A 27,591-nucleotide genomic window follows, 5' to 3' on the forward strand; every position below is an offset into this window, starting at 1 on the left:
ACACTTAGGTTAAACCAAACGTACTTTTTCTCGGGGTTGGTTGAAGAATTATCTGGGATTGTTTGGTGTCTAGCACATTTCTGGTAGAAATTCCGGTGAATCCATTATTCACTGAAAGTAATATAAATGTAAAGTCACTGATTTTCAAGGTAATATTTAAAAACATAACAAAATATTTAAAAGTACTTTATAGAGGACCCCTACATACTCCGACGTAAACAACCAGCACAATAAGTGTGGAAAACATGGCTGTAGTCACTGAACTATAATATTTGTCAGTAAGTAGGATATTTTAGCAAACATCATTTATCGGGTTACACAACAGTTAGCTATACATAATCAGAAGCTCTAAAATAAGATAATTTTCATCCTCTGACTGCAAAGCTCGGCGGCAGAATGAGCAATATTTACATCCAAGAACCACCATCAAATGGAAAGGTGAGCGCAATTGTAACTTCAATTCCTCTTTGTGCAAACACGATATATCACTATATCATTTACTTTGAGACTGTATAACATTGATTATGTTTACTTACGTTGCACGATTCAGCGAAAACAACATGTTGATAATATCTTGTTTTTAATGCTTCCACTTGCGATGCTTTCTTAGGTCTTGTTGAAGACCACAGCAGGCGACATTGACATTGAGTTGTGGTCCAAGGAGGCTCCTAAAGCATGCAGGAACTTTGTGCAACTGTGCATGGAAGGTAAGAATTCAAAGCTAGCTAAAACACTCTTAAGATAATGCAGAATACAAAAACAACAAGACCAGTCATTGCAGCAACACTAGTCACCCACACCTGTAAAATAAAGGGTTATCTAATTGTCTTGTATGTCTCCTCTAGGTTACTATGATGGCACAATGTTTCACAGAGTGGTGCGTGAGTTCATTGTTCAGGGGGGAGATCCCACTGGAACAGGGACAGGTGGAGAGTCCGTCTATGGACGACCATTCAAGGCAAGACTTCTGCACTAATTCTGTGTATAGATGTTAAATCCAAAAGGATTAATAAGTACAAATCATTCCAAGGTCATGTTAACCTACAGTACTAAACCTTGGCAAAGTCAACCATTAAAGGATTGAGCTGAGATTTAAATAAAAATAACCTTTGAATACATGTGTCTTTTTACATTTTTAGGATGAATTTCACTCCAGGTTGCGCTTCAATCGGAGAGGTTTGGTGGCCATGGCAAATGCTGGCCCACATGATAATGGCAGTCAGTTTTTCTTCACCTTGGGACGAGCAGATGAACTCAACAATAAACACACCATATTCGGCAAGGTGAATCTGAGAAACTGTAGGAATTTATATAAATATTTCCTGTAGATCTATGGAAATCCTGTGCCTGCCACATGCATGGACCCAGATCAGCAACAGATCCGTTAATAAGTACTCAACGTCATGCTTTTTCCCAACAATGCCCACTGCAGGTCACCGGAGACACGGTCTACAATATGCTCAGATTGGCAGAAGTTGAATGTGACGATGACGAAAGACCCTTGAATCCCCATAAGATAAAAATTACTGAGGTATTTTTCTTTCTTCAACTACTTTTGTATTTGCTTGACAGCTTTATGGTGTCTTTTATTTAAGTACTGATGTTAAAAAACTTGTTGTGTCTTCCAGGTGCTTCACTCTCCTTTTGATGACATTATACCTCGGGAAACAAGGAAATCCAAAAAGGATAAAGATAAAGAGGACTCAAAGAAATCACAGTCGAAAGCCACAAAGTGATTGCTTGAATTTCATCTGTCTCACTGAGTGTATCTACGGCATAAACATTACATCAGATCAGACCTAAACAAATATAATAATATATGTAAATAGTTCCTCTCCTCTTTGCTCCTGGCCCTTATTATTTCCATCTTTTGTCATTTGGTTGCAATGCTTACCCTCAATTTTGGCTGCATGTGTTGTTGTTATCGATGCATTTATGCTGACTGTGTGTTTTTTTTCGTAGGAACTTCAGTCTGTTATCATTTGGAGAGGAAGCTGAAGAGGAAGAGGAGATGGCGAATCAAGTGAGCCAGGTACTGAAGCCAATGAAATGGCTGTGAAATTATTTTCCTATTTTTTTTTTAAGGGTTCCCAGACATAGAGACAGACACATTCAATGCAGTGTTTCGCCTACCATTGTCTTGGATTGGCGCTGCTCCCCGCCAACGGAGCCCCGCGCCCCCCCTGAAATTTGAGGTGTTGAAAAAAAAAGAATTATAATTTTTTCTTTTTTTTCTTTCTTTTTTCTTTTTTCTACATATATATAGCTCCAAATTCCAACTAATCTATATCTACTGTCACTTTTCACATTAAACATGTGCTCTTTTATTAAATAAACTAAACGCTTTCATTTTAAGTCGTGAGTTTAAAACAACTCAGGCAGCACCCCCCCAAAGCAGTAAACCTAGTGGAAACACTGCAATGTATTTATCCCAAACTGGGAAATTATTAAATATTCATATCTATTAACTGTTTGACAGACCATTAAAACTGACCACATCTGCCATTGACTCTTGACAGTCAGACACACTCAACATCTATAGGGATTGCCAAAGCATGTTCTATGTCATAAAATTGCCAGAATAAACCCTGTAGTCTTGTCTTCAAATATGATTTAATTGTTACAACCTGACTACATCTGTAATCCATGTCTATCGTATTTAAGTTGTTTAAATCGTAGACAGTTAAGTATAAAATGTTAGTGTGTGTGCGCCATTACATTTATTTTTGGTTTCAAATGATTTTCTATTAAAATGAAATGGAAGATTCAGAGGCCGAGACTGCTGCAAAATTGGAGAAAACTAAATCATTCTCCTACTATTGTTTGTGTTTCTTCAGACACTTAAGGGAAAAAGCAAGAGCAGCCATGACCTTCTGAAAGATGATCCCAGACTGAGCTCTGTTCCTGCTGTTGATAAGTATGTGTAATAATGAATAATACTAATAATTGTACATTAAGCACCTTCTCCTACATTTGTAATCCTTGTCCTTTTACCTTGAAGGAAAAAAAAGAAGCGTATACCAGGAGAGACAGCTGAGGTAAGTCCAACACTGTACAATCTCCTTTGCCCCAAAGCAAAGTTTATTTTCTCTCTGATTTTAAATGTCTTTTTGTTCTGTCTCTCAGACAGAGGATAAAGCAGATGGTGATGTTGAAGATGACATGGATTCAGACGAAGAGTATGACTCAGATGAGAGGCAGAAGACAAGAGAAATCATCAGCAACAAGCTAAAGAAATTAAAAAGCGAAGAGAAAGCGACAGATGACGAAGAGCGAGGGAAAAAGCCCAGCCGCAGGTATGACTACATGATTCTGACCCGATAGAGTTAACGTATCATCTGTATCCAACAGAGGACAGGTTTGTTTAATAAATAGTCTGCAAGCTTTTTGATTTTGTAATTGTTCAACTTGTAATGATGCGTGACAACATGATGGGGGAGCTGTTGAACTGCGTTATACAGAGCAAAAGGAATCACAAGCAACCCTCCTGTTTCATTAGTACAATAAGATGAGAAGAGACCATCCAAACTTGATTTTACAGAGCTGAATTTAGTAAATCCACAAAGGGAGGGAGGGCTTCATTTTCAAAAATGTACAAACACTGAGTTAAGGTTGCAGCTTATGGTGGTATAGAGTATATGGTTATTAATTCAATCTTCAGTCTGTTAAAAGTCAAGAACAATCGTGAAATCGTGTCTGCTTAAGACTTAGCTAATCTCTAAGTATCATTACCAAATGAACAAATCCAATCCTACAAATTGAAGAAGTATTATTTACTACTTTTTCTGCAACAGCAAATATTTCTGTTTCACTGATTAGGCCGTGGCTGGATTTCCAAAGCACTTTACTGTTTAAAATTTGTGTTTTTCAACACATGTGCTTCACTCAAATCTTGCACATTTCAAACCTTCAGGTTGAAAAAACCTTCAAAAATCCTAGATATCAAATGTACAACATTTCTGATACTGAATCCCACAGTAAGTTCCCAAGTATTACCAACAGCATACTGTCATGTTGAAGGGCTACTTCCTCAATTTAGAATTGCACTTTGAAGTTGGGGGACTCAAAAAATAAAGATTTTTTAAAAGAAAGGTCAAAGCATAGACAAAATATCCTGTCTTTGAGTTCCTAATATGGGTTGAGCTCCAAAAACACCAGGTACTTAATTTCCCAGCGCAATTTAGGTGCTGTTTACACAGGAATGAAACGGGTTGTATCCGCTACTTTTCTCTTTCGTATAGCCCGTTCGTTCACACGAGCCCGTAACGGAACCGTGGAAACAGACCCCTAAAACAATAACGGGTCCCAAGGTGGATAGAGATGCGGACAGAACGCTGGGGGGCCAGACGGCTCTGTGTGCACGTCCTATACCATCATTTCCTGATAACGATGTAGCCAATAGCCCCGCCTCTCCCCACCATGCTACAGATGTTAGTGCAAAATCTACAGCTCCTCTACCACAACCATCAGCAACAAGTGGACATGGAGAACTACATGAACTACATGTTGCAAAATCCACCGCGGGGCATAAACAGAAGGGCAACCAGTCAACCATGGCAACCATGCTCGGGGGTCTTCTTCGCTGCTTTTGGTGTATTGTGTGGCGGAAGTACAGCGCCACTTACAGGCCTGCAGTGCATGACATTAATTAGCCCTGTGGGCCATCTAAGCTAATTTACAGATGGCCCTGAACCCAATAGAGATTGCCCTGAAAAATTCGCGTTGACGAAATGGCAAAGGGTTTGGGGGGCCTCCCCCTAGAAAAGAAAAGATTTTTGCAGATCTTAGATGCTGTCTGGTGCATTCTCTAGACTGAATTATAAGATGAACCACCACAATATTATATTGTACAATTTCAATTTTATTCTTCATTTCACTTGTTTGTTTGTTCTTGTTTGTGTTTGCTCTCTTGCATGCCCTGCATAGCTATAAGAATACTGAAGTTGTTGGTCAAGACGTTTTCCATCTGATGAAGGCAAATGCCTTCCCAGATGTAAAAAACTAGAAAACATTACATTCCGTTGTAACTGCCAAAAATAAACATTATTTACACTATTATGGCCCCTGTTAAAAATGTTTGTAATGTTATCCACTGTAAGTTGGTCGAATGAATGCTTCCTCATCCGGAAGCTGACCGAGCAGACCCGAGCAGCAGTCGAGAGGAGCCGAGCGCATCCGCGAAGCACACAAAATGGCGACGTCAGAGTTCCCGTAAGCCGGCAAATCTAAATCTCTTTGGTCAAAATAATTTCCCTTTAGCGCAATACCGCTTCAGTTGCGCCACTTATGTGACAGGCAAGAATAGTCAATTCTAATGTCTAACACGTAATGTGGAGAAAGAGATGTCCTGTATGGGTTGATTGTGAGTTGATCTGTTGGTAATGCCGCGGGGTTCCGGTGGGCATGTAAACAAATGCATAATGATGCGCTATACTTTGTGGCCTCACCCAGTTGCATAGCGACACTTATTGTTTAGGTGTCTTTTAATAAGCAGGTAGTCCTATCATTAGCTAGAACTAGCTGGATCTGATCGATATGGACATAAACGCGAGTGAAGTCTAATCTGACGGGAGAGAAAGATCAGCTGCTGAAATCAGGACAGCAGATAGCTTGCACATCTTCCGGCGCAGACTGAAAACTCATCTCTTTCGACTCCACTTCGAGCGATTGAATTACTAACAAAGCACTTGTATACTAATAAAGGGCTGGCTTATCTAAAGCCAGTTGAGTAGCACTTGAAATGTTTGGCTCTATGAAACCTGATGTACTTATATGATTCTGTTTTCTTCAAGGTTGTTTCTTCCCGGTCGAATGTACTTATTGTAAGTCGCTTTGGATAAAAGCGTCAGCTAAATGCAATGTAATGTAACTTCAGGTTAGAATATCACACATAGCTATTTTAATTACCTCTCAAAATACCTAAACTAGTTATAGATATGTTTAGTTTTACTGTCGGGTCACTCATTACTGGATCCGCGAGCTGCATGATACTGGCATAATAGATTGCCCGATCGGGCAACCAGCAGGTGAGGCTTCATTGCCCGAGCTAAATACTAGATGGCCCCGGGCCATCGGGCAGTCCTTAATGTCGAGCCCTGGCCCGGCATATGTACTACAGCGTCTCCAGCGGGTCGAGCGGTCTCGTGTGAAGGGACACGTTTATTGATCCGTATCCGTGTGAACGGAATACCTTTTTGATATCGAATTCGGTTCGTTTGCGTTTCGTTTGCGTTTGTGTTCCCGTGTAAATGGGGCCTTAAATGCATCTTTAATGAGATGTCTAAATGACCACTTCTTTCAAACCTCCAGTTTTTATAGCTTGCTGATAATGTTATGCATCATTCTTGCTTGATGAGTAAACTCACCCATGAGTAAAGTGGTTGGAGTCTCCCTTTTTAAGAAGGTTTAAAAGATATCAGACTCCAAATAAGTCCTGTTTCTCCTTCTTGGTACTTATCTAATTTTCTGCAGCACTTAATTCATTTGATCAGCATTTAATAATATAATTATTGAGACGACATAAATATGGTGCTCTTGAACGTAGCTCCAGTGTCTCCCCATTTCTCTCGTATCCTGTGTCATTACCGTGCTCGTATCTACCAGCTCTTTTTCTACACACTTACTTTCACACATTAACACACACACTCACACTCACTGGACCAACATCAGTGGACCTGCGATTTGAAACAGGAATGTTGGCACTCAAACCAAATTACTTACTGTGCTGAAGTAGAAGCAAACAGTGTGTCTGTGTGAGCCAACAGTGTGAGTGAAGTGAAGGTGAGAGTGGAAGGTGATGGTGTGTGAGACAACATTAGTCTGAAAATGACCTGAGGAGAAAGTGATTCATCTTTCATCTCTCTTTGATGCTGGCCAGTTATCTCTGCTCCATATCCTCTTAACAGGTAGCGCTCAACACACATAATCAACATACCCTTCTCTCATTAGTGCTAATGGGATAAGGAGGAGGGCCCCCAGTCATTTGTGTGTATGTGTGTATGTGTCCTAACTGACAGCCAGCCCAATGCAGGCAGACTGTAGTATATTAAACACAAGCGCAGATTGTTTTGCTACAAGAACTGTAACCGAACACAGTGGTTTGTCTTGGCAGGGAATCAAAGGGCAGGCTGGTAGGTACAGTGTTAGCCCGGGACAAAGGGGGCATTGTTGCAGCCTCGCTCTCCCACAGTTGCTTTGCTTTGAGCTGTGAGCCGCTCTGTGCGCAACGAAGAACACCAACTAGTATCTAGTCACCTGGGAAAAAGAGGAGAGGATGTTAAAATCAGCCGCTTTTTCAATTCTGTCTGATTGAGTTTACTTTGCATTTAACACTCAGATAAACAGTATTTGAAGGAATTGTGTCTGCAGTGTATTCGGCCTCAGTAAGGGGGGACATTTACAACAATGATTGTGTATTTTGTCTTCAAGTCAAGGCTGTTGAGACAACCTTGAAATAAGGAGTCTCCCAGAAACCCAAATATTTTTTCAAAACTATCCTACGTTGCTTTATTCCACTGCGGAGTTCAATGGTTGAATGAGCAGTCTGCCAAACTGTACGTGGACCAAGAAATGTTAAAACTTTAAAGATGAGTCACAATAGATCCAAAGTACATCCTTTTTGTTTAAGTTTTTCTCAACCTGCTGGGAAGTGTGGTGTTGTTGGTATTGAGCTTTTTACACTCACAGTTTGACACTTCTTTTATATAACTATTGATCAAGTCTGGTTTTACTGTGTTTGAAGTAGGCCTCTTTAGGGGGTTGCTTTATAAAAGACACTACTGAATGAAGTCCCAAAAGCAGTGTATGTGGTAGTCGCCACTTTTGTTAAACCCGACGGGGCATGACTGGGGAAGCAAAACGCTTCCATATGGCTGGGGACGCAGGGTGAGCTGCTCTGCCAGCAGGCCTGGTTCCCTCTGCTGTCTCCGGTAATCGCTTCTCAGTTACTCCAGGCTGCAGATAACACAACTGCACTTCCTGTTATTTATATCACTTGTTATCACATACTTATATATGGTGTACTGTGTACAGTGTGTGGCAGCAGGCTTTAATAATATGGACTTTAATAGAGACTAAAGTAACAATTACAATTTAAATTAGACTGTGCAACTGTGTGGGCATACTTAAAGACAAGCTTGGGTCTTAATGCCGTTAATTCTAGTTCTTAAATTGATGATTCTACCACATATTTCTTTTTTATCACTATAATCGGTCAGAAACTAGTGAAATACGGCGTGTTTTTTGTCCAAACAAAACAAAGAGATTTTCTTTACAATTACTTCAAACTGAAAAACAACATCAAAACTCCATATTGGAGCTGCTACCAAAGAATGTTTGGAGATTTACCAAAGAAATGACAGAAAATATATTTCTTATCATCAAAATAGTTGCAAATCAATCTTTTGTCAATGGACTAATTCATTGATTGACCAATCGTTGCAGTTGTACTCTTTATCTTACTGTTTCTGGTTTTGGTCTCCTGCCACAGAAAGTATTATTCTAGCCTTGTGGACAGTGTAAGTGAAATGGGACAGCAGACACTAATTATCCTGCCCGAGTGGCCGTTCCCCGGACGCTGCGTCACTCTCTATTAATTGGCTGCACCTGTCTCTTGTCATTGGTCATAACCCAACGCGCTCCCAGTGAAAGGTTGGCGAGATCAAGAAAGCATTCGCCGCTGCTGTTGTGCAGAAAGCTGCTTGAGATAATCCAGTTCTTGGCAGTGAGATTGTGTATGTTTTGGAGCTGCCAGGTTTACACATCTCTGGCCCACTGTAGCATGTCTGCTGCATATGGGGCACTTGCTCTCTGGAAACTGTTCCAGACAGCGATGCGTGTCTAGGACGGTGGGGTCTAAAACCTTTTGAAAATTAATAAAAAACAGCTTGGATTGTGGTCAATGTCAACATTTGACAATATGTCTATTTTCTTTGTCTGAAAAGCAAGAAAATGTTAAAGAGAAATGGAAAATTCTGAAAGATACATGCAGATATTCCGCAAAACTCATTAAGCATTCATCATAACTAACTTACAGTAATTGTGAGTTTGCAGCTCAGAGGAACCTAGGCCCACTGCATGGGTAATGTGTTGGTCTAGATCACTCTGCAAAGTCATGCAAATTCCTGTGTTGAGGTTGGATTCCTCCACTCCAGCTCACAGTTCTCCTTGGCTGTTGACCAAGCCATGGAGTGCCCCCTGAGGGGAGTTCAACCAGCCATCTTGTTATTCTAGCACATTCATCCACATCACTTGCTCAGTCGTTAGAGTCCACCATAGCAGGGAGAAGCTGCCATCCTTTTGTGTTGAATGCGAGTTTTAAATCCCCATTTGACTTGTTGCATTCACACTGCGGCTATATTTCAAATTGAAACTGTTTGACTTTATCAGAAATTAAATTTCTCCAAAGTCACTTGAGATCTGGGAAATGAGAATGCAGAGAAATCCAAAAAAGGGATTGCTTGTACATTTTGGAAAACGATTGAATTTTTGATGTACCATACAGTCATCACTGTACTATTTTTAAGGTTGTCGAATTCCTGTGTCAACCTCAGACTGCTGCCAGACACTGGAGTATTAAATGCAGGGCTCTGAATCATGAGCGAGTTCTTGGTCTCCTGCCAATCACTTCATATGCTTTCTTTATGAAAAGTTAATCATCCACAGCTCTCTGGGTTTCACTTCTTTTGAATTGTTCTGAAAGAGTGACAGTAGCTGGCAGCCTAGGGATGCTGGGAATAAAAGGGATTTACAAAAAGGATCCATAATGTATGCAGCTTTGTCCATTTAGGTCTGTTTATTATTTGATGACAACAACTGAGTGGATTTTCTATCTCTGCCTGTGTTTTTTAACTGAGTCCCGTCTCCTGCTGTCAGATGGAGACTCCTCTTGGATGAACCACAAAAAACTAAATTCCTCCTTTTTTTATCCTTCCTTTTATTCTATTAGGTGTTATTACTGGCCTGGCCTTAAATACATTTTGTTCAACGTTGATCCTTAGTTTTGATATTTACTGCATTGTGACTGATTTGCACCATCTGTCCTTAAATCTGTGAATTTATTTATTTATTCACGTGAATATAGTGCGTCTTAAATCCTTGCTAGGTATTAAGTAGCTACTTAATCTAAATCAGGCTACATCATAAAAGCTTGAGGAGTGTCATAGCCAGTCAAATACTTAGCAATATGTAACTGATTAATTGATTTACCGACATTATCAATCAATCCTTTTAGCTGAAGGGAGGCAATAATATTTGAGCCATATCTTAGTTTACCACATGTATATCATTATTCTGTTCTGTATATATTGTCGGATAATTACCTATTAAAGATATATTGGAAGTCATTTAGAAACCTTATTGCATAGTATGTCTCTCTAAAAGCCCTTTTTTATCTGATAAAAAATGTCTGTCATGGTCAAAGAATGTAAATACCCATATCTAAAGAATCTTAAAAGTATATTTTATTTCTTTATGTTACGCAATTATTGGCCTATACAGTATATGGTAAACATGTTTTATATAGATAAGTGTATTGGCTTCAATTACCTTTAAAAAAAGACTTTGCCGTTAATACTCACATTTTGATTTACCCAGTATATTCCAAAGGGTGTTCTCACATTATTCATGAGTGTGTAGAAAGTAATTTGTGGTGTTGGGATGTGAGGGTCTTGGAGGAATTTGCTGAGCCCCAAGGTGTGTCTTAACAGGTGTTGTCGGGGCTTTTCCTGTCCTCTCTGGCCTTTTTCTCTTTATTGGCACTGCGGCTCTGGAGCCGATTGTTTGGCTGTTACCTGGGAAACGTCTCTTGTTTTCCGAGTGGCGGCATGTCAAGGCAGGCAGAAAATGATCACTCAGCCTCAGTCCAAAGTGTTCCTCTCTGCAGGATATATGAAGCCTCACCTCTCAGTACAGGAGAAGAGGCTGCTCTGATTTAGAGCCTTGCGTCATACTTTTGACTCATAGATAATTAGTTAAAACACAAAGGAGTCATGTCAAGAGGAACTGGACAAGCACCAAACATGTGTATATACTGTACATTTTAAAGGGGGGGATCAAACACTGTATATACAACATAACACAATATATTCAGGTTAGTTTTGAGGTCATAGTCTGTGAGCAATAATCTGATTTGTAACCACTGCTCTTCATTGCTAATGCAGTTTTTGGCCTGACTTTGTTAGCATGACTTTCAAGAATGTTTTCCTTTTTTACATTACATATATATGGCACCATTTGCCTGATACAGTGACATTGAAAGTTGCTTTATGTTTATCTAAATTGGAACTCCAATGATTTATACCCTGAAAGATCAGTTTAGTAGTAGTACGTTTTAATGTGAGAACGGTTTTATATCGTGCCTGTCATTCTGCAAAAGCTTTGTGAACTTAATTAATTTAAAAAAAACTGGAGACTATGAGCTTTGAGACCTGAAATCTTCTCCAGAAAGTTGCATTATGGAAGTGTAGGATCCAGATGGACCAATATTAGTAACTAAAACTAGAAAAGGATCAAAACTTTATTTGGCGTCTGCTGTTTTTGTGAGCGTGTGAGTATCCCCACTTAATGGAGTGAAATACTGAATCGTGTAGCCCTTTTTAATAAATGTCAATTTATAAAACCTTTCTTCATCTCAAAAATCCAACCAATTGAAATTCAATGAAGGCCTCACTCAGTATGTGTAGTTTCCTTTGTAGTAGTCAAAGGTTTTTCCAAGAACCTGACAACCCAACAAAGTGATAATAAGTCTTTAAAAAGTCTCAAAAACTATGATGACATATTGCATGACAGTTAAACTACTTTAAATTGTAGACCGCTGACTTCATGTTATTTCGTCCTCTTTCTGCAATATCTTTGTTTACTTTTGATGGATGTCAATATGTTGTCATAAATGGAGAGATACTAGCCCAAAGATAATACATTTGACCATATTTGACTAGGCTTTCACTTCTTGTGTGAATTGCATAATTGTGAATGGCAGCTATAGTCTTTGAATGATTATATTATTCTGTCCTCCTGTGGTTTGTCACATCTGAGTGTGTCTCAGAAAATAGGTTTGTTGTCATTGCTCCTAGACAGAGCTGAGCGGCCACTTCCTCACACAGACTCCCTCTGCCAACCAGCGCTGCTCTTGGCAGTCTGGATTCAGCTGCAAACATTTTCACTTTGGGAAAACAGACGACTTACAGCAGCATGTCTGACTGATTCCTCATGTGTACTCTCGGGAGCTGCAGGGAAGCTAACAAGGAAGAGACATTACATCAAGGCTCGCTAATATTTGCCAAGACACTTGCAGTTAAAATATCACTCAGTTTGATGCCTCAATGCTTTGTCACAGACAATGTGAGAGATTTAAACAAAGGTAACATGAGTGTTTGGAACACTAGAAACAGAAGAATGAAATAAAAGGCAGAAAAAAAGGATGTAAATTAATGTCAGCCCAGAGAAGCAGATGTAAGAAACAAAGGCAGCCATTGTTTGGTCTGGAGATGCCTCACATGTTTCTAGGCCAGGGGCCCAGACTGAGACTTACCTGTGCTCTGTGGCTCCGCGAGAGAATGGGACAAAAACAGAACTGTCAGGCAGTACGAAAATATTATCATTTCTTAACAAAACATATCTGCTCTGCAACTGGCGGTAGTCTCAATCATATGAAAGGGAACAATAGTCAGCATTTGCCAGCTCTGGTTCAGACCTCTTGCATTTGGCCTTGCATGAGCTGGGCTTTGGGCCAAAGGGGACGCTACCGAGGAAGCAAGGATGTGCCTTGGCCTGCCTCTGTCATCTAGTTAAAGGTTTTATTAGGGTGGCTGGACATGAGTAGTGCCTGTAATGTTGTGCCACTTGAGGAAAGGAAGTATAAAGTATTTCATTCCTTCTGCCAACAGCATTGGGTGGTTGTTTTATCTCATGTATCACAGGAGGTGTATGTAGTTTATCGCACACAATGTACAATAATATTATATAGCTTCCGTCCAAAGTGTTGTGCTCTGCTTTACATGCGTATATCTCCATGCATATACTTAGAGCTGTTGACTCAAGTCTTGGACTCACTCAAGTAATGAAACTGGTGACTTGACCTGACAAATGTAAAAAGATTAGCAACATCGCTTTGACTTTAAAATGAAAAATATTGTGTGAAGCCATGACTTCAAACACAACGTTTTGGAACTGAACCAGGAGTTATTGGACTTCACTTTGGACTTGATTTTGAGAGTTTTTGGTCTCTAATTGCCACTTTCCTGTAGTTGAGCTTGGGCTTGTTAGACATTACTTTTGCCTTGATTTAGGAGTTTTGGTCTTGACTGAGTTGGGGCTTGCCTCTCTTGACTTGGGACAACCTTGGATTTAGTACTTTGTCTTGATTTGGGACTTCATGGTCTGTACTTTGGACTTGTATCTTAAGACCTGAGACCTTTTGGTCTTTACTTTGGCCTGGTTGTCCTGACCGGAGACTTGGATTGGCCCTAGGCTTAGGATCTGTTGGTCTATACTTAAACTCGACGGGAGACATAATGGGTCTTGAATGTGGACTTCCTTTCTAAGGTTATAGACATTCTTGTGACCTGTAAAACAATTATATTTTCCCATGTCTTCTACTTATGTACAGTTAATCAAAATGATTCATGCTTAGAAAAGTTGGACTAAATAAAATCCTCAAACAGAAGCATATGTTTTTTGTTGAGTTTGGAGGCGCGAACAATAATTGATCAAGGCTCCACCAAATGTATTGTTGTAACATAAGCTTTTAATGTACATTCTTCCCTCTGACACCCACACGCAGCGTTTTATGTTTGTTTTATATACCCACATAATTAGCCATGAACGCTATATTCAGACAGAGAGAATGAACAATTGATGTTTGTTTGAGAAGACTAGTAACATAAGAGTGTTGATTTTTTATTATGAAAATGCTTGTTTAACAGCAGGAGCCAGTGGAGCCCCAAGTCTGCTTTAACTATTTACTACATTTGTCATGACTGATTTTTGTGTATGAACCTGTTATTTTGTCATCATCATTGTCTTTTACAGGTGTAATACTTTATATTTGTTGATTTTTATAACTTAATACATTTTGTATTTCTCCCCTCACAGTGATGAATTTCGCAAAGAGGCGCGGCAGTTGAAGAAGGATCTACAGGCCATAAAGCAAAGGAAAGAAGACAGTTTAAAACCTGCAGTGGAGGAAGTTAAAGAAGGTATGTAAGCATTTATTCCCCCTCCATGTACTGATGGATGTGTATTACTGTAACTCATTATGCTGTGAATTTATTGGTGGTTGATAATACACTCTACATGTATCTCACCACAACTAGGTGCTTGAGAAAGGACTCTCTCAGCACAAAGCGCTGAGTGTGAACAGTCTCTAAGAGGGTGGTCCGTGCTGCATTCTCTGCTAATGGACACTAAGACAGGCAACCCTCTGATTTTGTCAATTAGTTGCAGACATCTATTTCTTCCCCCCTCCGAGGGTCTGCATTTTTGAGTTTGAGCTCACAGAAAAATGCGTGGGTGAAAATTGTTGAGTGGCCGCCATAGTTGCACATCAAACTCTTTGTGTGTTTGTTAGTTTGCAGCTTTGGCCAGTGTGAGTCTGTAAAAAATCTGCCCTCAAAACCTCCTCCGGTCTCCACCACACTGCAGTCTGTCATAATGCTGTCAATCTTTGGATTCTTTTACATTTTTTGAAAATTACAAGTGCTGCTCAGACCAAGAGGTTAGTTTGAGGTTGTGTGTATATTGTGAAACCAAATAATATAGTTCGTGTGGGGTTCTGGGATTAACATCAGCCAACATTTACTGAAAACCTTGATGGGCTTTTGTTGCTCAAACATTGTTTTTGTCTCCACAAACACTGTGGCTTTTTTTCTCCAAACACAGACACTGAGCCCACTCTTGACTTCCAACTGATTGGTTCAAGATTTTAAGTAAAAGAGCACAACACACATTGTACTTTCAAAGCAAGATTAACTAGGATTCTGTTGGTCAGTCTGACACAATGTGTTGCTCTTAGTGATATCTCCATAGCTGTTTCGATAAACACCCCTAAGCAGAAAGAGGCCTTTTCTTAAAAGATCCAGTTATAAACTCTAATGTTGAGTATGTAAACAGCCCTGCATTGTTATACCAAGTGGCAGCTAGCCTAAGCTGCTCCATTATTTTACAAGGTATTTCTGCTCTGCCAGGGGACCTTTGTTTTGTGCTTCTCTGGCAGCTTAGCCAGAGGCAGGAGTTTCTTTTGAGAGTTCCTCATTACATTTCTGTGTTGGAAGCAACAGTTAATTCCAATAGATGTCATGGGCCAATGGCCAGTGCAGGGGAGACGGATGTCTGCTGAAATGCTGTATATCTTGAAGCTGAGCTCAGCCACAGAAACACACTGTGGTGAGGGCTCGTTTCATCTGATCCCACTGGAGAAGCTGTGCAGCATTTAGAGCTGCACACACACACATTTAGGGTATTGACAGTGTCGTCCCTTAAAGCTTAATTTATTTCCCTGGTTCTGCTCTGACATCTCTGTGAAGGTCGACCTCTTTCTAATTTATTCGCATGCTTCTCAAACTGGTCAGTGTAAGGGCTGCCACTAGCATTTATTTCTATGGTTGTTTAATTTCTCAATCATTCAGCTAAGCCTAGAAAACATTTCAGAGAAGTAGGCGACGTCTCAAAACTTTGGATTTCTTTTAACTGTCCAAAACCCAAAGAAATTCAGTGATCCATCTCAGAAAACAAAATAAATCTCGAAATATAAACACGTAAAAGGCTGTAACCAGAGAATATTTAACTTTAGTAACTAACAAATGTACTTATTTTATTGTTTGCCTTTCAAGTAATTAATTATTCATTAAATAGAGTCATCTGTAAAAAATGCAATTGAAGATCTTTAAACTAATTCACACTTCTACTAATTTAATTACAGGAAAATGTGTATTCTTATGCATTAAATATCAAGTGGCTGACAGAACCAGTAGGACCTGTGTAATTTGTGTGCGTTAACTGTTTGAAGATTTCTGCAGACAGCTTGTGCAAACTGCGGCGATCAAAGCCAAAGGTGGTGCCTCGCTTTGGCCATAAATCCACCACAATGGTCCTGCGGGAACAAACTTCACTTCATTTGAAGTGACCCACAAGTCAACGATCTCTTTTCCAAAAAAAGTAAATATGGTACTAAAATAAATTAAATGAAGAACCACCAACCCAGTACGCTGTGTCCCTTCTTTAGTTACTTGAGTAAAGCGAGAAAAAGAGACAAACCTAGGCGTTTATGATGTCTCTTGTATTTTATTCATTATTTTGTTGTTGAAGGGCACGAGGATTCTTATTAAAAAACTTAGCGGAAGGGCATGTCCCAAGTATGAAAGCATTACATTTTAGAACCAGTACAAATCAAGGGAAGGAACACAAATTATGTTTTGCTTTCGTTGGCATTTATGCTGCATTCAGGAGGTATAGAAACAATCGGGAAAAAATTGTTTCTGACGCCAAAAATGTACATGAATGTCCATTTTGGTCAGAACTACAACCTCAAAATAAATATTGAGGTCTTCTGTGAATGCTCTTTGCAATAAAATACAACACATATTCTTTTAAGCTTCCACAATACAACTTAAAGCTCAATCACACCAAAGGTGGAACAAAGAATTCTTGAGAAGGGAAATGGGAGTCATGATGATGCTTTTTTGGCCTTGGCCGAGGTCTGCGCTCTCCAAGTGCCATTCTAGTTTTTACTTGTTTCTGGTGCACCCAACAGGCTATAGGAGAGTGTGAGATTGCTGGTTCAAACTGTGCTATTTCGTCCAGTAACTTGTGTCTACAATGTCAGCTGCCAAATGTAGCAATAAACCTACAAAAGAGTATGTTTTGGAAAAAAGTACAGATTTGGTGTCTTATTGCGCAGACAAATTTGCCAACATTTGACAAGAGGTGAACAACTATCGCTATCGTCATAATAGTTAACATAAGGATTTTGTAGTTTTCAATCTTTTGTTTGATTTAAGGTGAAACCTTAATAGAGTGCCGCAGTGACGCGTCCTAAAACCAGGAAGTAAACTCCTTCCGGTTCCTTCGACAAAAAAGCAATGCAATTTCTCCATAGGATTTTGGAAACTAGCTCAAAATAAGGTCTGCGGTTGACACACATTTAAGAGACGGATCACGTTTTGTTCAGCCGGATAATCTCCACATGTCTACCCTACTTTTATCATTTTCGAATCATAAATCTAGTCGCCAGAAGCAAAATGATAACGTTATGCTATAAACAAACTACAGCAGGGTCGTTGCTTCAACGTCACGCCAACTTAAGATCCATATGCAAAACTACAGATTAAAAATCGTACAAGTTGAAGCTTTTGTTATAACAGCTTGCAAAAGCGCAGGTACTTTCTTTCAAGCAGAACAGGGCAAACAAACTTAGCGGGAGTGTTTACGTGTTCGGTGTAATGACGTACAACGGCCTCGACAACTTCTGTAGTCCTATTCAGCCACTTGTTAACAACCATCGTAAACTTTTCAGAAATCACCAGTGGGGTCACTGCTGATGTGTTTAATGTCGTAGAACAAAACGTGATCCGTCTCTTCAATGTGTGTCAAACACAGACCTTATTTCCAGCTATTTTCCAAAATCCTATGCATTGCTTTTTGGCGAAGGAACCGGAAGTGGTAAAATGCTAACTTACTTCCGGGTTTTAGGACGCGTCACTGTGGCACTCTTTATGATATGAATATGATTTTTAATATAAGTGTCAGGCTAAAGTGGATGCTGTTTTTTTTTTAGCTCTATTCATTCCCACCATTTTGCTATTTATCAAGCTAAGGCACCATCGCACTTACAAATGCTAATCTGTGACATTAGCCTAAACTAATAGTGAAAGGCAGTGACCGTCCTGTTATTCCTGTCTTTTACCCAGCTCATGAATACAAATAATAAAAACATAGAAGACCCTTAAGGACTTTCACTGCAGTGGTCTAAAGCGCTTCCTGTAATATTGCTATAAATGATGATGTGATTTCTCCACCATCCCAACACAGTTCTGCATTAATTCAGTAAAGACCGTTCCTCATCCTGCTCCACCAGCAGCAGCCGCCCACATGTGCATGACGTTGATTGGAGTGAGACTTAAATTGTCTCTTCATAATTCACCTTTTTCCCTTCACTTTTCATCACATAAATTATAGCATGTTCCTGTAGTCTGGTTTTCTCTTTCTTGGCATGAATGCTTGGTACCGCAGCCAAAAATAAGAGAGCCATTCTGAAACCACTGTCCATTCAATACCCACCTTAAATGATGTGGCAGCAGTCTGTATCCCACTTAGATATTATACAGGTTAGGCCTGTGTGCCCTTGGTGTTTTATTACGCTGCTGCCTCTTGCAAGTTGTTGACTTTGAAATGAATGAAAGTAATGCTGCAGCAGAGGGATATTTGAAACGCCAATTACCTGTGATCGAGATTATTTTTGTCTCCTCAATATACAGTTTTTCAACAAGTTACTTTTTTTCACAGGACTTCTTTGCTATATGTTCTTATGTAAACAGTTCTTCCGTTGCGTCGAAGATGGATAGTTGCTGTTGACCTCAAAGGTAATTAATATTATTGGGTTTTTGATTGATTATGAGCAGTCATGTCACCTCACAACTCAGGTTTCTTTTCTTTTAAAAACTGTTGATTGTTTAACAGAGAATGGGAGCCTTTTATCCCATAAAAGAGGCGTTTGCCCTCCACAACAGCTTTTGGTTGCTACAACATCAGCGGCTTGATTTGTAGCTCTTTTGAGCCCAGGTGACAGCAGAGGGGAGGAATGTAGTTAGAAAGGCCATCAAACTCAAAGATGGTAGTTAGCGACAACAGCTGGAGAAGGTGATGTGTGTATGGAGGACCTCGGGGCGTCATCAGTCAGCATCTAGCATGTCACAGGCTGCAGTGATGGGTGGGGGGGGGTGGGGGGAGCAGGAGAGGTGACTTGGGGAGAGATGGAGGGAGATCACTTGTTGGTCCCATAAATCAAGAGAAAAAAGGTTTGCCCCTCGAGCAGCAGAGCAAACTTCCATGTTGACACCCGGGGAAATGTTGCACTTGGATTTCCAGAGCTGCGTTTTGGAAATTCCAGTAATTGCTCAGTATTTTCAGTATTCAAAGCGCAGAGAAACAAGAATAATTGCACGGTTTTCATAAGTGATAGTCGACCCAAACTCCCTGTGGGATTGGAAACTTGGTTGCCGCGTTTCTCCCGAGGTGAACTTTTCTGGGAACAAATGAACCCCTTACAGAGTTCTACCTTACATCTGAAAACATGTTGGCATAAAAAGTCAACTTAAAGTAATAAAGTGAGTCAAATGTTTCGTAATTTAAAGATACAGTTCCACATTTTGGACAATAATTTCAGTTTCTGTCCGGTAAATGGAAGGCTGGCTTAGCATAAAGAATACAAATCTAGCCTTACACTGTCCAGGTGAAGAAAACACATATTTCAACCCCTCTAAATCTTATTGATAGCAACGCCTTCGGGATTTTGGGGAGAGCTGCTTAGTGCACAGAGACTTGCCTTCATTTTGCGAACTGAGACCGAACTCTGACTATAATTTATTCAATGCAGCATTAACCTTTGTCATCAACTAAGTTTGTTTTTAATAGTCATTTCTGTGTCATGAGTTAAAATCTCCCCCCCCCCTGTGTTTTATGCTGTTGCATTTATTCTGTAATTTAGCGTTTATTAGTGTATCTTGGTAAGCATTTTACTGCTCATAATAAAGAGCTTTTTGAATAAATACACATTTACAGAAACTCATAACATTGCATCTCTTATGCTCTAAATGACAGGCAGTGTTCTTCACTGTTTTCTTTGTTACATCATTTATTTGGTGCAGCTGAATGTGTCCCAGCATGCAGGCCAGGAGAGGCACAGTTTGGCCAGAGAGGAGAAGTGTGTGTGTGTGTGTGTGTGTGTGTGTGTGTGTGTGTGTGTGTGTGTGTGTGTGTGTGTGTGTGTGTGTGTGTGTGTGTGTGTGTGTGTGTGTGTGTGTGTGTGTGTGTGTGTGTGTGTGTGTGTGTGTGTGTGTGTGTGTGTGTGTGTGTGTGTGTGTGTGTGTGTGTGTGTGTGTGTGTGTGTGTGTGTGTGTGTGTGTGTGTGTGTGTGTGTGACATCACATTTTGCCGTGGAAAGACTGTGCTGCAGCAGACTGTGCTCACTGTCTGCCACTCTGTGACTTCACAGCCTGTGTGTCTAAGCTGGGAGATTTACAGGAGCACATTAACTGCATGAGGCACCAATGTCAGCACGCTGATTGTCTCTCCTTTCATCCATGATGAGGCACTGCTTCGCACATACTGTAGAGGACAGTTTCGTGGAAAATGATTCCCAGAATCCAAGTCTGCACTGGGACCTATACTCTTTGTGCTTGCATTTGATATGACGCGTATATATCCTACCTTTTTTATTTAGAGCACCAGTGTGCTGTAGTGTCCCCTTTTACATTAAAGCTAAACCGAACAATCTTTTCATTATAGATTGTTGTCTCGATAAATAATATCATCCATAACATTTTGAAAATGTGTGAAAATAGCATTACCATTTTATTGTTATGTCTTCAGATGTCATGTTTGGTTTAACCCCGAAGATATTGAGTTTTTTATTACAGAAAACCAGAAAATGTAACATTTGAGAAGTTTTAAGTGCCATTTACAAGTGTAATTTTGTTCAACCAATGTTCACGTTAAATAATGGATTGTATGTTGAAATAAATAAACATTTAAAGAAGATTGAATCAGTGAATGTTAAGAGCTTACGTTTTTTATAAAAAGACGATAAAATCTATTAAAAATATGATTTTATCAAACCAGTTGTCGATTGATTTTTCAAAAGAGTTGCTAGTTTTTTATTAACACTAGTTTAATCTCTTTTAGCATGTTTTTCCTTCTCCAGTGGATGAAGTGCACATACTGTTTGCTCACGTGTCTCCGCTGAGGAGTTAAGAGCTCTTTCCTTGCCTTTTAGACATCAGATACATGAAGCTTGTTTGTTCCAGATAGCAGCGAGATTTTAGGTATTCTCTAAGAAAGATAAATTGAAGGGTTACTAGGTCGAGGCTTTGGTCAACTACATCTTTATGAAGGTTGTCAGCGGGATGGATCAGGTGTCGCAGCTTGACAAGCTGAATTTCCTTTTATCTTTTCTCCAATCATGTTTGGCGTGTTTTCTTGGCTCCTCATCTGTCTCCTGCAGGAGATAATGTGAAGCAGAGGTATTTCTTCTCCTCAAATGTTGTCAACTTGTTGCATCAGGGGAAAATCAATCACTTTCTCATCTCAGCAGTATGGTTTCTGATCAAACAAACAAGGTTATCCACCATTTTGAACACTTTGGTTGATATAAAAGTATTTGTAAATAAGGTGCCAATCTTAACTGGCAAAAAATTGCATAAACTCACTTTTTTCCCTTTCTGGACTGCTGTATGTGATGTTCGTGAAATGTGTGTCAGAATTAAAACCTTGTCTTTCTTCACTCTGCACAACTAGGTTCCTGTTGTATTTTGTTAAGTGTATGATTTGCTTAAAGATAGCCATATTTTATTTAAGTGAATTAAAAAAGAGTTATCAGAAGTAATGCCTCTCTTGTCTCTCCAGAGGAAGAAAAGCCAAGCAATGAGGCGGTGGCTGAGTATATGGAGGGACGGAAGAAGTACGAAGACCAGAGGAAACAAAAACTGAAGAAAGGCTCAGTCAGAGAACAACAGGTGATATTACTCAGTGTGCTCTCAATAATTACTGAATATAAAACGCTGAGTGGGATCTGTGTCCTAAGTCAGACACCTGTACTGTATATATGAAGTTATGTCTGATGTTTTTGGTAGACACTGGAACTCCTCAATCGTTTCAAGTCCAAGTTGTCTTCGGCCATCACTACTGATGCTCCAGAGGAGGACGTGGAGGAGCTGGCAGAGGACGATGACAAAGGATGGTGAGCCTGATACCTTTTTAAGATTTATAAGTGGAGATTATATTTCATTGATTTTGTGGACGTTTGTAATTGTGAAATCTGCACACTTTTTTATTTTATTTTATTTATTTGCCAGTTGACGAAAAAAAGAGTCAACTGTGAGGCAAGGAGCAGAGAGGAGTACGCATTCAACATTTAGGATTTTAACAAAGCTAAATCAAGAACGATTGATAAAGATAGGAAGAACAAAAATAACAGCGTCTTTTTCAAATGCTGGCTGTCCTTATGACCAACATTATTATAATATTATATATTTAAATGTAAGGCTCTTTGAGCTTGTAAGTTGAGGAAATAATACTACAGCACACACTCCAGTCGCTTGGCTGTCATTGGTCCACATTTCTAGAAATATCTGAATAAAACAAAAATGTTACGTGCTACATTAACAAAAACCAAGAAGAGGTTGGGCTTGTATATATATATTTCTTGAAACTATAAAAAAATGTCTATTTTTTATATATCGTGAAAACCAGTGGCCAAACTGAGTGATGACAATATTTATGTCATTTAAACGGTCTGCAATCCTTGCAGGTTGGTAGTCTAGCTTGAGCAAGCTGTTGTTTTGCTTCAAAAAGGTACACATTCTGAATAGTTTTCCGACAACACTTTTGAGTCCAACCAAAACGAAAAGAGCTTGTATGAAAGTCAGACACAGACCAAAAAAACATCTGCTAATTTCTCCCCATCAGTCCCCACTGCAGGTATATTTGCACTATCTTAATATATTAAATTAATGTAAGATTTTAAAACTTTGAATCAATGCTATTTTTCTTTCATGTTTCTTTATCTGGTTTGATATATGGTCCCATTTGTCTGTTAATGTTTTTTTTACTTAGGTATTTGTCACTTTATTAATGTAATTTCATACCGACTTAAGTTAGTAGGACATTTTTCTCAGTATTTCATGATAAACTGTATAAATGATTATGCCTCTGGAAAAGGAATACAGGATAAGAGAGAATGAAATAGCTGCCGCGTTAGTATTTATTACTCGACTTTAAATCACTGACACTATTTAGCGTAACAAATATCAGGAGCAGCATGAAAGCACACCAGAGTCCTGAGAAGTGCCTCCTGGAGAGTTCAAGAAGAAGTTTGGCAAACACTCTGTTTTGTGGACGGTGAAGTTGGAGCGTGAAAAGTTGGCACTGAGAAGTCTTTTTCATTATCCCCTGCTGATTTTGTTATTCCAATTGACACCCTCGTAATGAACACTGGATTGCAAGAGGTCGCGAAAATAAAGCATTAATTGTAACAAAAAGTCTGAATGAGACAATACCTCAGAAAATCCTTCTTTTCACCAGGAATGATGAAACTGACCAGATCCAAAGCTTACTTCGTGTGTGTGTGTGTGTGTGTGTGTGTGTGTGTGTGTGTGTGTGTGTGTGTGTGTGTGTGTGTGTGTGTGTGTGTGTGTGTGTGTGTGTGTGTGTGTGTGTGTGTGTGTGTGTGTGTGTGTGTGTGTGTGTGTGTGTGTGTGTGTGTGTGTGTGTGTGTGTGTGTGTGTGTGTGTGTGTGTGTGTGTGTGTGTGTGTGTGTGTGTGTGTGTGTGTGTGTGTGTGTGTAGTTGGGATTTCAACCCGTAGCCACCAGATTGGCCATCAGGAAATCAGCCTTGACGCTGTGTTTTCCTCTCATATTCTGTTTTTCACCAAAGATCTCAAAGTCTTACTACACAGAGTAGGGGTTTGAAATGAATACCATGTGTTTGAATTTGAGCAAAGTGTCTCTGTGTGAGAGATTTAGAATAACAAAATCTGTAGTTGCTATTAGTCTCGAGAATCCCCCTTGAAGTGCAGCATGTCTCTGTGTGTGTGTGTGTGGGGGGGGGGGGGGCCCTAATGAATTTGAGAGAAGCCTTGGCTGGCGTTTGGAGCCTCTCCCGGGCTGCAGACACCTCACTGTGTCGCCCCCGCCAGGTATGGAGGGAGGGAGGGACAGGGGCAGTAGCATAGTACTCCTAGAAAAACACCAGTGGGAAGTCTGTGCCACTCTAGGAGCGCTGCGAACAGAATGTGGGTTACAACAGGTCAGACATTGGAAGTCAAGTCTGGGCCAGAGGAGGTAAACTATTCCATCTGTGTCTGTGTCTACAAATTCTGACTCTCCCTCCTCCTCCTGCTCTTGGTCGCCCCTCACACACATACACACACTGAGAGTCCGCACTCTCAATGCAAAGACTTTCTCTTTCACTATCCCTCCTGTACTCCTTCATTTTGCACAGGATATATTTTACTTTTTAATTAAAAGCTGCTGTGCACATTTTTTTGTATGTATAGTACACTATGTTTAGATAGATAGATGAATAGATCTTGGGAAAAAATATTTAATAATTGAATGACCTACAATATACAATCTCACAAAGCTACAGAAACATATATTGTCATTTGATTATATGCACATATGTTTCTGTCGCTTCAGTAGTTTGATATATTAGAGAGTGTTCTACTTTATTCTGTATATTTTATATTGTGTACATACTCTTCTGAATATGTATTTTCTACTGAGCATACATAGTTTTTTAGTTTTTTATTCTATTTCTAAGACATTTTGTTATTCTTCTGCATTGACTGTCAAAATGCTGCTGTGATAAACAATTTTCCATCTTGGGAAGAATCAAGTATCTATCTAATTCCCACCCCCTACTTGAGCGGAATGTTTTTTAGGGAAGCTTCTGTAGCATCCTGGCAGCGCAGAGTGCTTTTGATAAGCCTGTGTTTCCACCTCTGGTCTCGGAGCTGTGTGACTCGGCTGTCATCACTGAGACTGCTAGACAAATTATCAGAGGCGGCCCGCGCTCACAGCGGGAGTCCTAAGGGTCTGCCAGAGTCTAGCCATGACATCCTAGATGAGCTGTCACAACTTCTACCGATTTCAAATTAACACTGGGGAGAACACACACACACACACACACACACACACACACACACACACACACACACACACACAATAACTGTAAGCGCTCAGCCAGGGAACAGAGCAGACTCATACCAACTTGCCAAAAACAGACAAAAACATTCTAAAATACACAGTAGAGAATACACAGTTACTGTATTTAATTCAGTCGGTTTGAACTACACTTTAGAGTACATACTGCCAGACATATACAGCACAAGGTCATGTAAATATTTGTATTCTAGCAGATAATAAGGACATGTTGATCATCAGCTTAAAAGAGGAGGTTCAAAGATTCTGACACATGGCGGGATGATTGGAGCCTTACTGTGTCATTTTTAACAGCAGTCAGTGAGTGTACTGGTGGCTTAGAAATCAAAGACCCCCCCTTCCCTTATTATCTCTGGCACCTCTTCTGTCTAGATAAAATGCTCTGAAAATGTTTTAAAAGCATTCCAACATCTCTTTATTTAACACCTGAACCGTAAGTATTCAAACACAACTAAGGGTTGGGTGCTAGGAAAGATTGATATGTTCGAATAGCTGTCCGGGTAGAAAAGCCGGCTATCTTAGAGATGGTGCATCTAATCACCAGATGTAAATTGATGTCAAAGGCAGATTGACACTTTTGATAAAATTGCAGGTATCGTGCTGCATTCATGTTGTCTCTGAGTAATCAGAACATTTAGTTCCCGGATTGGAAAATGTTCACGAACGTCCTCTCAAGTCCAAACCAGAACTTTGTAACAGCTGTCAACGTTTTGTTTCAACTCTGTTAGCAAAAACATATAACACATCATCTTTTTAGTGTCCTTGTCATTTCCATATTGCGAATTGAAGCTCATGAACACACCAAAGTCAAAAGAACGATGTCTTTACACGTTGATATTAGCAAATGCGCTCTCCGATTAGCATTTCTAGTTTTGCAAGTATTTGGTTATAAACCAAAGTATTGGAGACAAATAAAAAAAAAATGTTCATAAAAATAGTGCTAAATGAAAGTCCAAGCCATCTGTCCAGTTGTAGTTGAGATATTTCAGTTTGTTTAAAAAAGTGGATGAATGACACTGATTCAGGGGTATATCTGACACAGGATTTTCCATTCATGAATGAAGGCGGATGTAGCTGCGTGGCTAAAAATGGGTCCTTACAATCGATTAGTCAGTCCTGCTTTGTTGTTTAGATTTACAGATAGCATTCATACAGCAGCTGAAGAAATCATGTCAGTGGGAGAACATGTGTTTTATCTGAGAAGTGCCTGACACTGATATCTCCTGAGAGGAATGTCCTGATTCTTTAATCTGTCTTTGAAGGGAAGAGAAACTGGCCAGGGAAATGAAAGACACATGAGCGTCTTTTCTCCGGGGACCAGGGATTTCTTTCTGGATTTCTAAACTGCTAAGATGTCTCAAAAGTTTGAGCCCTCTTACTGTATCTCTCACTGTGTACAGAGAAGCTATTCAGATACCTGCTTAAAGCTCCTCTGTCAAAGAAAGTGGTCTTTAAGAGGTTTTCGCTTTAACTTGAATACCAGAGTATATCTATGGTTGTATATATCCGAGCCAGACTCCAATCATGCTTTAACATTTTGCCAGGCATCTCCTGGGTTTTTCAATCCTAACAAGGCTTTAAAGCTGTGTTCAAAACACCTTGTGTGACCTTTGATAAACATTACTGTATATTAGCTTCCCACAGACAGCAATACAGAATATTTTTTGAAATATATTTGGGTTTAGACTAAATGCAGTTCAGCCAAACACTTGGAGAAGGTTGTTTACCGTACATCACTTTGATACAATTTGATGTCACTATGTTGCGGACTGGAACAAAGGAGTCAAATCGAGGCATTTCAGGTATGGGGGAGGGTGTGGGAGAGAAATTTGGGGATTTTAGCCTTTGCAGACCATTTACATGCACTAAAACCTATATTACACACAACAGGAAACCCCCAAAAGCATAATAAGGCCCCTTTAAGTTAATGATATTATATTATATTATATTTGGATAATCATATCCAGGATTAATCGCCTTAAACAAATAACAGCAATTTCAACTGTATCCCTTTTTTTGGATAATATTATATTCCAACTGGCTCGAAGCTTGAAGAGATATTAAAAGTTCTACAGAGCAGTGATTTAGGGGATCTTCTTCTTTAAACTTTTTCCACCTCTTTTCATCTGATTTAGGATGGGCCACGTTCTGCAGTTTGATGAGCAAAGCAGAAAAGTCAAAGATGCCACGATGCAAGACGAGGACACTTTCGAGATCCACGACCCACGAAACCCGGTCAACAAGCGAAGGCGAGAGGAGAGCAAGAAGATCATGAAGGAGAAGAAGGCCAAGTGGTGAGGTCGAGGGTCAGGTCCTGCCCAGGACGACGAAAAAGTGTTCATACAGCATCCTCTCGTCCACATACCACTTCAAACCCTACATCTCCTGACTGGAACATCTGGATTGAGAATGCTGACCTGAGTGCATACGATCCCTCTAATCTGTGATGGAAAGGCTACTTCGCTTAATACAGCTGTACCCGGACTGCACTCAGTAAGAAATAAGAGTCTAGTCAAAGTAATGATTAAGGTGACTTGATTTACGTGTGGTGTTGTTCGCTTGTTCATGCCATTTTTCTGCAGTTTATGTTGTCTAGAGCTTTAATGTAAGAAGTAACCTTTTCTGAAAAAATAAATAAATATCATTTGTAAACAGTC

At 39.7% G+C, this 27,591-nt stretch overlaps 1 protein-coding gene across 1 annotated transcript; it reads left to right on the forward strand.

The window, feature by feature from the left end:
* The first annotated feature begins 19 nt into the window (after positions 1-19).
* cwc27 (CWC27 spliceosome associated cyclophilin) lies at positions 20-27,591 on the forward strand. The gene is made up of 14 exons (XM_079658700.1): positions 20-438; positions 611-707; positions 846-958; positions 1,140-1,283; positions 1,433-1,531; positions 1,629-1,732; positions 1,963-2,032; positions 2,838-2,917; positions 3,002-3,038; positions 3,127-3,296; positions 14,092-14,195; positions 21,616-21,725; positions 21,843-21,949; positions 27,070-27,591. Exons 1-14 carry the CDS (start codon positions 397-399, stop codon positions 27,230-27,232), a joined length of 1,440 nt encoding a protein of 479 aa, XP_079514826.1. The 5' UTR covers positions 20-396; the 3' UTR covers positions 27,233-27,591.

The sequence above is a fragment of the Notothenia rossii genome (genome assembly GCF_949606895.1).
Source record: "Notothenia rossii genome assembly, chromosome: 11".
NCBI lineage: Eukaryota > Metazoa > Chordata > Actinopteri > Perciformes > Nototheniidae > Notothenia > Notothenia rossii.

Excerpts from the sequence above, each read along its gene's own strand:
- cwc27 (XM_079658700.1), top strand. The coding sequence starts at position 397 with ATGAGCAATATTTACATCCAAGAACCACCATCAAATGGAAAG. Across the intron at positions 708-845 it reads TGTGCAACTGTGCATGGAAG|GTTACTATGATGGCACAATG; the intron begins GTAAGAATTCAA and ends TGTCTCCTCTAG. Across the intron at positions 14,196-21,615 it reads AGTGGAGGAAGTTAAAGAAG|AGGAAGAAAAGCCAAGCAAT; the intron begins GTATGTAAGCAT and ends TTGTCTCTCCAG.